A 14,763-nucleotide genomic window follows, 5' to 3' on the forward strand; every position below is an offset into this window, starting at 1 on the left:
AACCTAAAAGAAAATTGATGAATGAATATACTAAATTGATATTCAAAAACAAGTTGTTCCTGAAGTGACATGTCTTGGGTTTTCTCACAGGCGCTCAGCCGAAAAGAAATTGAATGAATGAATTAACGTAATTTCTTTTACACTAACATTTACACTTCTGTCTTTATAATTTTGTTTATAATTTCTATTACATAAAAATTATTGTTTTTTCTCCAGATTTATATGGACCCCTAACACTTGACATTGTGATAGTCCTATTTGAATGACATTACCTATAGAAAAAGGACAGTTCACAAGATTCTTTTTAAACTCTTTAATCTTTTTTAATAAGTTTACACTGGAATGTTCTTCATAATGATTCCTAATTCGTTATTTTACAAGATTACAAAAACAATCTCTGATCTCTTTATACCATTCCCCAATCCACATTATGATTCCATGAAAACCAAAAAAAGAAAAAAAAATAGATAAACAAAAACATTTAATATGCCCTTCCCATCATCAAAAAATGCAGAGACATTCAAGGCATTATTGGGAACCAAGACAGCAAAAGGATTCCTTTTTTTTCTTCTTCAGCGGGGGGCAAGTAGGGTTGAAGACTGAAGTTCAGGATAATAACCTGGCAGGCTGGGAATTCACTCTTTTAATGCTGATTGGAGACCTGAGACCTGAAAACCTATTCACAACCACTCACAGACAGTCAAGAGACAGAAACAATCCTCCACTGAGAGCCGCCATCTACAAACAGCACAGTCCAAGCAGGTTGACTTTTAGCAGTGTGAAGTGTTCTGTAGTTCGTGCTTTCAATAGAAAACATGATGTAAACTTGGAAGCAAGCTTTCTTCAGACTGCGATGTTCTCATCTTGAATCTCTCTCTAATCTGTTGTTGTTTATGATGTTAAACAGCCATGGTAAATCAGAAAGAAGGTTTAAAGATGCACTACAAGCTGAAAAGTTTGAATTACTACATAATGTGAAAAAGGAGAACAGCAAGCTAGACAAAGATCTGAGCACAGACTTGGGTAAACATGTCATGATGTTTACCAGAAGATAAAACTTTCTAGACTAAACAAAGAGCTTAGATGACAAAAGACAGACAAAACAGTGACTAGAGTCCATTTCAGGGCATGAAAATGAAAGATCTGCTACAAAGAAGGTGCAACAATCTTCTAGTGTTTCAAAAAAAATTTGTTTACAGCACAATGAGTAAAAGCTTAGAAAGCCACAAACTGAAGGAAATGACAGCAACTTGACCCTTACAGAGGAGGTGTATGAACCGTCAATACAAAAATATTCTGCTTCAAATAAATACAGCTCCACCAGCCTGCTCCCTCCTGGTACAGTCTCCATTTTAGCCCCAAATCCTCAATGTTTTTTGCTGGTTTGGCCTTTTATAAGGTTTAAACAAATTTGGTACCACAAGAGCCAATATTGCCAGCAAAGGATAAAATAACTTCTTTAAAGGGGATAAAAAGGAAAAAAGGCAAAGTGAATCCTGTTAAAGTACTGCTAAAGATGATAAAGATTGCATCCTCCCTTCGTTTGTACGTCTCTCCCTTCTTGAATATAAATGAATGTTTTCAGTCCATTTGTCTGCTCTTCTGTCAGGTTGGGTGGAATTCTGTTAGTGATTTTCCTTTTACAGTATTTCATACTTGTCGACCACAAATGATGTTTCTGTGGAGTACCGAACCGGACTGTCCCCGTCCACCTGAGACACCTTAGCAACCTGGCAGGGAGAACATAAATAAAGTTTAAAAACAAGCAAAAGGTCTTTTTTTTGTCTTTGCTACAACATCCTACAATATTGTTTAAAGAAACCACCAACATATCAAAAAAAAAAAAATTCAAGCACGATTACTTTTGTCTTATGGAAAAATATATATTTATTTCACTGTTTTTCGAGAGGATCACGTGCTTATGATTGAACAGCTAATCATGCATTAGCCAATTCATGATTCACCGTTTAGATGAGTCCTAAGCCACTTTAAATACCCTAGGTTCACAGCCATCTTCGTTTTGAAGAATCCCCCCTTCCACCCCTCATCCTCCTCCTCCTTTCCTAGATGGATGGCACAATGACTAGCACTGAGGCCCCGTTTACACTAATGCGTTTTAGTTTGAAAACGCATAAGTTTTGCTACGGTTACGCCATCCGTCCACACTACGCCGGAGTTCTCGAGCGCCGAAAACGGAGCGTTTCGAAAACGCTGGATAGGCCGTTTTCATTCTGAAACGCTGCTGCTCCGTCTCAGTGTGGATGATGGAAAACGGAGACATCTGAAAACGGAGGCGGGGCTGCAGACATTCACCTCTCTGATTGGGGCTTTTCCTGAATATTAAGTAGCCTAACACACACAGTTCAGTCCTGCATTCTCTCCGTGTAAGTTCAGACTTCGCAAGTTTGATCAAGGCTGCAGTCTCTTCTTCTCAGTTTGATATGGAAAACAGACTACACCGAGGACACGGGTAAATCTTCAAAGGGAACAGTGTACTTTATAACTTCATTCACATCACCCTGGCTACGTTGTTTCACTTTCTCAATAATAAAATGTATACATGATTTAAGGAACTGCCTATTTTCATTTTAATATTAGCAACTTAGACAGCAGAAATGTTGAGGCGTCGTGCTGCACATATGAGCGTCATCTTCACTGTGTGGATATTTATAACAAAACGGAGCTGATAACAACTGCCTCCTTTCAATTTCAGTAAAAATACGAAACACACCCTCTCTTTTGCTGAATATCAGTTTTAAAAATCGATAATGGCCATTATAAAAGTATAACATACAATAAGTTTATACATTATAGGAATTAAAGGCAAGCGATCAGTCAATATACAGAATGTACGTGGTTACATTAATCATTAACTTATCTTTGCGATCAGCCAAAACACGTTACCTGAGAACAAGTAATAGATTCCAATGACCAAGTCAGGGAATATGTCGTTAGATAAAGACAACAAGATGAATGAAATTTCACGTTTAATAAATATAGTGAGATTAGATCCAGCGGGAGATGCTTGATGAGAAGTCCGACTAGCAGAGCTCTCATCTGGGTAGATGGGCTGCAGCGCTTGCCCGAGAGTGTCTGTGTGGTCACGTGATGTGCGTTTTCAGCGTTTTGGTGTGGACGGAGAGCAGTTCAGAAACGCTGGGTAAAACGCGAGTGTGGACGCAGATCGTTTTCATTCTAAAACGCCGTTTTAAAACTAAAACGCACTAGTGTAAACAGGGCCTGAGTTTACACTTTCTCCCTTTGCTCACGTGGGTTTCCCCCAGGCCCCCCGGTTTCTTTCCAGTTCAAAACACGCAACTTAAGTTAATTGACTAATCCGGCATCATAGACATGCACCAAGTAAGTAGTTATCTCTCAAGAGCAATCACTATCTGTTCATTAGCTACTACAGCAGGGGAGTTTTCAAGATCTGCCTGAGCTCAAACTCCCCTCTCGCCCTGTAACGGGAGGGAGCCCTGTGCTCAAGGATCTTATGAGCTCAGGGCTCTCTCCGGGGACAGCATGCCAAACATACTTTATAATCAATCATCAGCAAAGTGTGAGCTCTTGAAACCAATTTCGAGTGGAGCACGTGATATGATTGATCGCGTCTGGTCCCTTATCCTCAATCATCAGTAAACAGGTAAACTATCGATAAAACAGATTAATCCAAGCCTACAATAAATAGCCCATTTCACCTTATTTCCCTTATCTTCATTTTTGAATATATACACACCCACACGCACGCACACGCGCACGCGCACACGCACACGCACACACACACACACACACACACACACACACACACACACACACACACACACACACACACACACACACACACACACACACTTTACTGGATGACACGTGATTACATTGTTTACCAGTTCTTTTAATATCATTGAAATATTACATGTCATGTGAGATATTCCTTCGTGTCTTTTTTTGTTATAACCACTGGTACTAAAGAGGAAGCAATGATGACATTTATTTGCACCACTGCAGTTTAAACTAAGACACAGTAAACTGTCATAGATAAATATACTTTTTTTTAATTTTTATTGACTCTCCAGGTAAATTAAAACAGAAAAATTTGTGGTAAATTCTGCAAAAACAGAATTTGAAAGAAGACACGGAGGACCATATCAAAAGTAAAAAAGCTTTCATTTTTTGAATGGATGGAAGGTGGTACAATTCATGCATCAACTTAAAAGTCTTAAAGATTTAAAGGGACTTAAAATGATGATGATTTGGTGTACCATCACACCTGCATGTATATGGCAAACCTTTTTTTTTATTATTTATCTATAGTTTAAATTAATAATTATGTTTACTTTTTTGCATGCTCTAATTGGCTATTTTGTAAAATTATAATATTGTGAAAATACCTTACACTGTACTTGCCTTTCACAGCAAAGTAAAAATTCAATTGTACAAGAAATTGGTTGAAAATGACAATAAACGCTTTGAATTTTGAATGTTTATATTGATCTTATTCTTCAATGTGGAAGCACGCTCATATTGCGATTGTATTAGAACTCGGTATTAGTGTATAAGATTCAGTTGACTGTGGGAGAAATGACTAGGAATAATAAACAGAAGAAAACGGTCAAACTACTTGCTGTATAAACAAGTGTTTGCATGGCTATACAGACAAAATAGAATAATATAAAAAAAAAAATCAGTTTGCAACAAGCGCTGTTTTAAATGTCTAAAAATGAATGGAAGTGAATGAGACCGGAAGTCTTGAGCCAAAAAGATTCATATAGCTGCGCCTGCTCGTACACGAAATTAAATAATTTCATTTTGTTTTCAATTTTGGCAGATATTTTGCGAACAGTGTTTTAAAATGAAATTGTTAATCTGATTTTCATTTTCATTTCCAATGTTTATTTGATTTATTTAAAATTGGCAGGATTTACCTTCTATATTTCATAGCCGTTTTTATTATAAAATTATTTGTATAGTTGATAACATTTTATTTTGATGGTCCCTATTGCACATTTTGTTGACTAAAGGTTACATTGCAGCAACATGCCAACTACTTCTCATTTGAGTATTAGTAGACTGTCTGCTTATCATCTGCTGATACTGCTTCCTCAACATTTAACTCACTTTAAGAAACTTTGCAAGTACATGTCAACTTTAACTCTAACCCCAACCTAATGGTCTACTTATAATCTATTGAGAATTAGTTGGCATGTAACTTAAAATCAACAAAATGCGTTAAGGGATCATCAAAATAAAGTTATACCATATGGTTTTATATTTTGTTCTAGTTCATAGACTCTCAGACAGACAGAGACAGATATATTTAAGAAACCCTGCTCCAACATGCTGCATCCTGACCTCTTGTCTTACCTGAATGTCACAGTAGCTTCCCTTGGAGACAAAGGACACATTGACAGGGAAAAAGTCATTGGGTTGACCAGATATGCTGAACTCCAGGCTACCAGTCTTATTCTTCAAATCGATCACAGGCAGACACCACTCCAGAACATTCCGTCTGCTGTCATGCCTATACTCTCCATCTAGATCACCAATCACAGGAGCTCCCACCCCTGACCTGTGATGTGAAAAACAAAGATGTAAATAAAATGTAAAAAATCTCAAGATGCTTCTCTACACGTGATTAGGCAGAAAGTGCTATAATATGACAACACATACACTTTGACTGTATTATTGTAAACAATTTAATTAAGTGGTACTTACGGTACAGGAATAGAGATGACTACATCATTGAGCTCCAAAGAATCATCCTGCAGCTCATACTCTATGTTTACATCACAGCCAGTACCACTCTCAGAGGGCCAGCAGTTTACTAAATAGACAGAACAGACAGACTTTGGTTAAAGCGTGCATCATGTGGGACAACGAGACACAGAAATTGTTTGTTTTATTGGTAATACTAAAACCAGATGTTTAGACTGACTTGTTAGTGGAATGAGAGATTCGTCTGTGGTTTGTAGTCTCCACTTGAGCACACCCACATCGCTTTTCAAGGGGAAGGATTTGTCAGGGTTTTTCAAACCAATCACAGAGTCCAATGTGAAAAGTTTTTTGTCCACATTGGGATGGGTCTGCAAGGAAAAGAGGTTAAAAAGTGTTATTTTATTTTATTTTATTTTATTTTATAAAACACCAAATGTTTTACTAGCTTTTAACTCTGGTTTGTACTATGATTTCTTTCTTTTTTTTTTTACACTTTATTTTCATTCCAAGTTGCATCCATATTAGAATGATTTGGGGTTTTAAATGACTCAACATTGCAGCTGAAAATGCTCACCTGCAACTGGACTCCTCTCTTGTCATTATTGTTAATGTTCAGCCTTATTCGCCCATTCTTTTCATCCGACACTCTGAGGGTAATCATGCCTAGAATTTCCATGTTCTGGAGACCACCATCACGACCACATGTTAGGGTGATCCTTTCTTCTACTCGAAGATGCACACTGAAAATTAGACAAAAATGTTTTTATATCCTTATTATTGCAAAAAAATTATTTAAAAAAAAAATTTTAAAAAAAGGTCAAATAATATAAGGATAAGTTTTAAGAGGGTCATACACTGATGTTTACATGGAAGTTTCTTCTTAAACTTTGCTTGATTAATTAATTTTGTTTTATTGATAATAGATGAGTGATTTAAACCAATATAATGTTATTTCATTTGAAACTATACTGATAATGCTCTGTGTCACGGTATAAATTTAAACAGTGTCCTGAGTTGTACCTGGGTATCGCGGACAGCTAATGTCATGTTGCGCTGGTGTGCATACCCTCATAGAAATCCATGTTTACAATTGTAAAATGCATGTCGCGACATAGTGCATCCAGTGTGCAACACCCTTTGGTGCTGATCCACCTGCCTGGAGTTTAATGTTATATTTTACCTGAAAATGAAAATGGTCATCATTTACTCTATTTTGACTAGTTTTAAACCAGTTTGAGTGTTTTTTGTGCTGCTGAACAGAAAAAAAAATTATATTCTGAAAAATGAAAGAAACTGCTAAACACTAACATCCATAGTAGGAAAAACTAATACTATAGAAGTCAATGGATACTGGTTTCCAACATTCCTTAAAATATCTTCTTATGTGTTCAACAAGAACTGATTTGAAACAAGTTGAGTAAATGATGACAGTTTTCATTTTTGGGTGAACTATAACTTTATGTTAATGTTATATAACAGTTTTGGCTCTGTACAATAAAATGAGTCCAAGATTATGGCACCTCCGTTGACCTCTGATTACAATTAAAAAACAAAAATTGGGTTAATAAGAACTCTCACTGCTAAATTTATCCACATGTAGAAGGTGCAGGAGCTTAAATCAAGATTCAATTAGACAGTTTGAACATGGTGCTTATGAGTTGATGAATAGTTGCATTTTCACCATATGCTCCACTGAGCTCACATCATAACCCATAGCAAAAATAGGTTCAGTTCTGGAACTGTTCACATGGACAATATAAAATAGAACATGTAATGCCAACATGCTGCTGACATGACCTGCAAAACAGGTATTAATCTGAAACCAATCAAATACCCCAATATACATTTTATATATAATTCTTTTTTGCTTGTTTCAGATGTACAATATATAGTAGAAGACCATTTAACTAAATCACACAATGAAATTCTTAAAGTTCCATTTGTGGTGGTCAATTGTCCGGTTTCCACACCATTATTTAATGCTACAAAAGCAAGTCTAAACCCATTACGCAGCTGAAATGCAGTAATAGATTCTGGCACCACAGAGAACAGCGTGTGGTAGAAGAGAACATTTTCTCCACTCCTGTTAATTCTTAGGAAGGGTAGAAGACAACATTATCGAGCATTTCAATTATCAAGTCACAATATTTTTAATTAGTACTGGTCCTAGCAGAATGTGTTGGTCATTATGGAACTGGGCCGCTACATCTGTGATTCCTTCATTTGTGCATTGTCAGTAGATCACCTGCAGAACTTTCCACATCCATCCACACTTTTACAGATTTGCAGTCTCAAGCTGATTTACCCTGTTTTAGCGAATCTGTCCCTCAATATTTCCAAACCTACCAATAGACCTTTAAAGCATCAACAAACAGCACTGCATTCTTTAAACAGCACTGCATTCTTCCTTAAAACAATTAAATATCATTACCTCTCTGTGTGGGTTGGAGGCGGCAGTGATTTGGATGCATCTGAGGGTCTTTTTCCTGTGCCAGGCAAAATGACATTCTCTCCCTCTGACTTAAGTTTGTCCACAAAGTCATCCACTTCTTTCCCCTTGCCAACCAGTTTAAGTGCTTTACTTGGACCAGTGGATCTAAAACAAAGGGCATTGTAACTAGAGTCTGCTGCTTTATGCAAATGATGAACGCTGTACTCCAATAAGACTATAGCAATACCTAACAGGTGCAGGGGTGGGTTTGGGTTTCTCAGGCTCGATCAGTGTGTCTGTGATAATGGCTGTGTTGCTGCTGCTCATGCCGGAGCTGCCGAAACCACCAAAGCCTGGCCCCTTCTTTCCACGCTCAGTATCTCGCCGTATCTGCTGGAGCTCTTTAGCCTTCCGTCTCATCTCTGCCTTTGCTTCACGCTCTTGAGTCTGGTGAACAGTTAATTGAGGACAGGGTGATTGACAGTAAATTATATTTCCATTAGAGAATTTCATTTGTAATGGGTCATCTGAGGGCTCTTGGCAGCATGGTATTTATAAATGGCAAACACATGGCTGGGATTACTGATGTTTAATAGTTTTTTGTGATTATCTTTTTTTTTTTTTTTCAAAATGTTAACATAACATAAAACAAGAATAACTGTACAGACATTTAAAGATAAAAAGAGCAAAGAATTATGTATACATTCAGTAAATAACAGTTAAGAGTGTTTAAAAAAACCACAATGTACACTTAACCAACAGCATGGATGTTTAATTTTAAACCTGATTTCAAGCATTAGGAACTTATCATTCCTCCTCCTTTGCATCAGTGCTTGTGCTTCAGTCTAGCACACTAGAGAACTTACTAAACCATCATTAAATTCTGTAGTTTTTGGGGAATTGCCAGATTTGTTAATTAGACCGTGGTGGCAGGAGACCTCTAGCCATGGACTGCACAATAGCATTTTCTTAGTAAACATCTTTCCTACCTCTCTTACAGCACGGAACACCTTTTCCTCATGAGAGTCCATCTCTGTGAATGTCCGAATCTGGGCCAAGTTGACATTTTCTCTATAACCGAGGGCAACAATCTCATCGAAGGCAAAGATGAGGTCAAAGCAGTGCTCAGAAATTTCACTCTCCTCAAGGACACGACAATATTCAGGAATCTGACAAAAAAGTAACACAAATCAGTCAGTTCCAGAACTGAAATAGATATTTTTCCTGCATTTAAACTGACTAAAACCAATTATAACCAAATGATCACTAATTTGATACCAAACTAAAAATATATATATAAAGAAAGTTACTTTAGAGGGCTGCACGATTTTGGAAATATTAGCCATTGCGATATTTTTCTTTGCCACAATGTATATTGCGATATGAATATCATTTCACTAGATGATTTAAATAGATTTAATTAAGTTCAGTGTTTATTTTAGGATTTTTTTCCAGCTGTAGCAGCAGGCCTTTTACATTGATCTTACAACTACCTATGGTGTTATTTCAATGACAAATGTCATGAGTTCAGTACTACAAGTCAAAATTGCATTTACGTTAAACGAGCCTGTAAATCTCTTTGCTTGGACGCTGATTTCCTGTTTGTGCACAAAACTTCTTGAACTCCATCAAATATATGCTGCTCAAACACAGATTTTTTTGTGCTCTTTCAAATAAACGCAGCTGAAGAGCGATTGATTACATGAATGTAACAGGTATGTCTCCAACATTTATTAGATTTGCTAGGAATATTTATGTCTCCTATAGACCTACAGAACGCCATTGATGCATCCTGAAGTAAAGTGAAAAGGCTCTAAACTCCAGCAAGACAAAGTCTTTGTGTGCAGAGCCATAGACCTTTATCTATAAATAAAGTATAATTGTGGAAAATGTGTTTATCTTAACGGCATCACGCACCAGTCAGTCAGCATGTCACCCTAAAGGGTTAAACAAATAACATACAGCACTACTTCGATTACAAAAAAGTTTGCTCTGTTATAATTCACTTACCGTTTATTATGTTTTGGTGCGATTATAACCTGCTGTTAAAAAAAAATGACTGAATGTTTTGAATGAGAAGCTGCAATGTAGCCGTGGCAGGATAAATTTTGGTGTGGCACCCTGAATGAATTTACCGGAAACTTTTGGAACTTTTGGAACTCTTTTTCTATGCATTGCATCTGCATAAATTGTAACAAATTACAAGCAAAAATTGTATAAATAAAATAATAAAAGAATGACTGAAAATATCTAATAATATCTTTATCTTTTAATCTTTAATAAATAATGTAATCCTGATATGTGACTATTGCAGATAGTGTACACACATTGTGATATCGGTGCTCAAACAATATGTTGTTCAGCCCTATTCCATACACAAATATTGCCTGTGATACAGACAGGATAAACGCTGAATGAAGTGAAGCTAATAAAGTTTCCTATTTATCATTTTTAATAATGTTATTATGTTAACATTGTCATTGTAAATAGCATATTTTAAGGTAAAAACCAGTTTAACTACGCTGATATTTTGAACCTTGCAATACATGTTTGCAAGCAAAACACACAAGCTCTAACAAACCTTCTAAAATACTTTAAACACACACAGTATTTTTATAATTTTTTAGGGGATTTTAAATTTAATGGACAGGACAGTAGAGATTGACAGAAAAGTGAGGGGAGCAAAGAGAAGGGAAAGATTGACAAAGGGACCCGAAATCGTGTCTTAAAATTAGGTTGCCGTGAGCACCTCAGTGATGTGTCATCGCACTAACCCCACCTAGGCTATTGGCAACAACCAGTCACAATATTTTCATGCTGAATTTCAAGCAGTGAAAATTACAGAGTTGATATAAATTTCATTCATACCACACGTGAGAAGAGACGCAGTGTCTCCAGGTCCTCTAGTATGTTACTGTTCTTTGTGGTGACCAGCACCATGTAGAGCTTCTCGAGTGGCTGATAGACATAGCGCACGCTCTCCGTCTCCACAAACGTGTGCTGTTTGCCCGTGTTCATCAGTTTGGGAAAGGCAGCCAGCAGACCCTCCACTCGCGTGCGTGTCATCTCCACAAACTGCCTCGACACCAGGGCTTTACCTGCCTTGGTGCAGACCGCTGCTGCCAACAGCACCTGGAGAAGAGTTACACAACAAGAAGGTCAGGGAAGAAGCTGTAGGAATGTGGGCAAATAGCACAGCGCCACTTAAATGTACAGATGGAAAGAAGATTCAATATTAGCGTTCTTTCCAAGACTAACAACTTTATTTAGCTCAAGTTTGCTGTACTTTATTTAGAAAGTGTTTAACTTGAGATTAAACAGTTCTTCTCAAGAGCAAACAGAGCCCATCTCTCAACAGGAAAGTCTCCTAAAGATTCACATGATCCACTGTCAAAACAGATGGATTACTGTAATGAAGGCTGTTAGAAGCAAATCAGAGAAACGCCCAATAAAACAAACAACGTGATTACATATCACGCAGGATTAGCATACTTTCTTAACCATGATTTTTTAATTGTCCATGATAAAAAACAACAACAACTGAAAAACCACACAATGTGTATGAGTGCTGCACGATATTGGAAAAAAAAAAACTGCAATATTTTGTATTTTGCGATATGAATACAATTTCACTCAGATTTGGAAAGAATTTAGAACTTTTGATTGATTGGGATGATTCTGTAGGAGAGTGTGTAAAATATAATAAACATCTACAAGGACAGATAAATTTAGTAAAGAAAAAGATATTTATAAAATTGTATTTATTTAAAAAAGCATTTTATTGTTTACAGAGGAGTCTTAACTAGCTAAACAGTAATTGTATATTCAAATGAATCACATGTAAAATAATACTGCATAGTCTTCTTTTTATTAAAAGAATTCAATAACAATAATTGTTGTTAATTTTAAAAACGGTACTATTTCTTAAGCCTGAATGCTTTTAAAACCCTCACACAGTCACAGGCCTCAAAAATAACTTGGGAAAAAAAAATTTGTAATCCAGACTTAACGTTGCATATACCCCTGATTTGAGTATTGTGAATAATCACATTGCTATATCAATTCCGAAACGATATATTGTGCGGCCCTAATGTGTATTGCTAACCAAAGAAATGTTTGAGTCTCAGACATAAAAAGAAAATCAAAGATGAGATGCCCTATTTTGGTGTTATACCCAATAAAATGTACCAAAAAAAAGTAATTTTGTATACATAGAAAGAATAATAAATTCAAGGAAGTGTCTACCATTTCAAATAAATGTGGCCAGTTTTGAGAGCCATTGAATCACACTTCACATGGCATATATTCACAGCAGTAGAAAACTGTTTAGACATCATCTTTATGAGACAACCCTCCCAAAGAAAGAGCAAAGACTTTGTATGAAATTAGATTATCCATCTTTTTTATAATAAAGGATGATGTGATATGGCTAATATTAGTGCTTCATCTTTTTTTGCTTTACTGTAAAGGTCATTATATGGTGTGTCAAACTTCTATTGGTTGCACAGTTTGACGAGTTGCGAATGCAGAGGTCAGTTTGAAAAGCTTATACTTTGCAATAAAGTGAAATGCGTAACCTAATTTTCTTATCTGACCAATAAGAATAACATTAAAAATATAATTTATCATCCCACAAATGTATAGATGGCAATACACTGCTATGCTGAATTCAAATAGTACAGGTTCATTTGTTATACCTTTCTCTGGAAGACTTCCTTCTAATACAACATTCCAAGGTATGTTCAATTCCAGATAATCTAACCAGTGAAATGAATAACACAGGCTCATCTGGGTACTAGTACTACAAATCATCTTGACTGTTAGTGAATAAATACATATTTATATCTGTCACATATTTATATCCTTCACACCGATATTCTAGACCATTTAGCATCAATTTGCGATTGAATGCCAAGTAGGTTAGTGTAGGCTTAGGGCTGGCGGATATGGCAAAAATGTAATCTTGATCATTATTTTCCATATTGAATGATAAGGAAATACATTTCAAAGTTGTTAATGCTTCCAGATGTAAAAGAGCAACTCAACAATGACTGACGCTGCAAAACTTAGAGGGTCCATTAAATGGCATAACATATGTTCGGCCGATAAATTTTCGGTGGCTGAAAATTTGGTACGTCTCTAATATCAACACACTTTTAGATTCTCATCGTTGCACATTTCTGCTGTGTGATTGGCTTTTAGATCAATATAGAGTAAAAAAAAGTCCAAAGCTAATTATCGTTATTGACAAATTATATCACAATACGGTTTATCGGCCCAGCCCAGCACAACAAAGACTGCATTCAGGGATTTGTTGACAATTGTTCTTCCTGCAAACGTTACGTATGATAAAAGAGCTGATAAACTATTACAGTTCAGATCAATGTGTTGAGTCTAATAGTTGAATTTTGTGGCATGCAGCAGAGTAATAAGTGGGATAAAGTACATCAAGCCAGTTGTTTTACATAATAAAGACCTTTAGTCTTATACACTAAATAAAACACTAAATAATGCTATTAGGCCTGTGGATAAGCTGTTAATCTGCAAGAAAAACAAACAATTTTATGTATATTATCCATTACTTATCAGTTTCAATATGGCTGCCAAAAGATTATACAACCATTAACAGTACAGCTCACATAGTACAGCTTCTATTCAGCAACCCTTATTTTTTTAGCTTATTCCTGAATGGTTTCTTGATTTCTTCCTGTGAAAATGAAATGTTCAAATTCACACAAACTTAAAGAATGAGCTTTGAAACGATTCATATTGACATGACAGTAATTAACCAATATTTTATCAAGGCCATTTACATGAATACACATGCTAGTTGGAGCTTATGTTTGATGGTCAGTGGTGGCTATTTTCATGACAATCTAACGTTACTGTACATTCATTACTGCACCACTGAATTCAAGGCTAACACAACCTGACCACGTCAACAGATGTTAAAATGGAGTAGATGTTTTAGACAAGTAATTTATGCCCACGTCGTCCGATTTTTTATTAATCAAAGACTTGCATAACTGATGTGTTATCACAAACACGTATGATAAAGCAGAAACTGATAGGGAAAGTCGCAGGCCTCCTTAATAGAGCGAGTATTTGACACTGATGTAACGTTAACGTTAGCTCCCTGCTCCACAAACACATCTCACGCACAACTTTAACAGCTTAAAAAACACCATTATATACAACCACGTGATGAATTAACTAATATACAAATCCACAATACGCGATTTCAGAGCTTCGCTAGAATCCGCATATCGAGCAATAAATCAGTCTGCGGTTCATTGGGTTAGCTAGCAGCAGCCTCTCATGTAAAAACCGGAACCCGTCGTCAAAATCAGCCGATTCTTCACAAACTAAAAGGCCAACTCACCATTTTCAGTGTGTGCTTTGTTTCCTGCGTTTAATCTTCTGAACGCCGTTTGTGTTGTTGTATAAATGCTTCACGGATGTATATATAAAAGTGTTATTTGTGTGCAGTGCACTGCTCCGCGGCTCAATATGGCAGAAGTGTAAGCCACGTCTCCAACCGGAAGCGGCTCGTCAGCGGGGTAAAAGGGCAGCACGGCATATGTGGAGGATCCAACATCAGCAGCACAGGAGCAGCAGTG

General features: G+C 36.5%; 1 protein-coding gene across 2 annotated transcripts; it reads right to left on the bottom strand.

Annotated features, from left to right (window-relative positions):
• Positions 1–301: 301 nt before the first annotated feature.
• arcn1a (archain 1a) lies at positions 302–14,697 on the bottom strand. 2 transcript variants are annotated; one of them, NM_201459.1, is given in 10 exon segments: positions 302–1,730; positions 5,362–5,566; positions 5,713–5,821; positions 5,933–6,080; positions 6,287–6,452; positions 8,144–8,308; positions 8,391–8,590; positions 9,133–9,312; positions 11,012–11,275; positions 14,526–14,697. In NM_201459.1, coding segments are annotated over 10 exon segments (1,530 nt in total). In that variant the 5' UTR covers positions 14,529–14,697; the 3' UTR covers positions 302–1,640.
• Between the last annotated feature and the right edge of the window lie 66 nt (positions 14,698–14,763).

Source organism: Danio rerio, chromosome 5 (assembly GCF_049306965.1).
Source record: "Danio rerio strain Tuebingen ecotype United States chromosome 5, GRCz12tu, whole genome shotgun sequence".
Classification (NCBI taxonomy): Eukaryota; Metazoa; Chordata; class Actinopteri; order Cypriniformes; family Danionidae; genus Danio; species Danio rerio.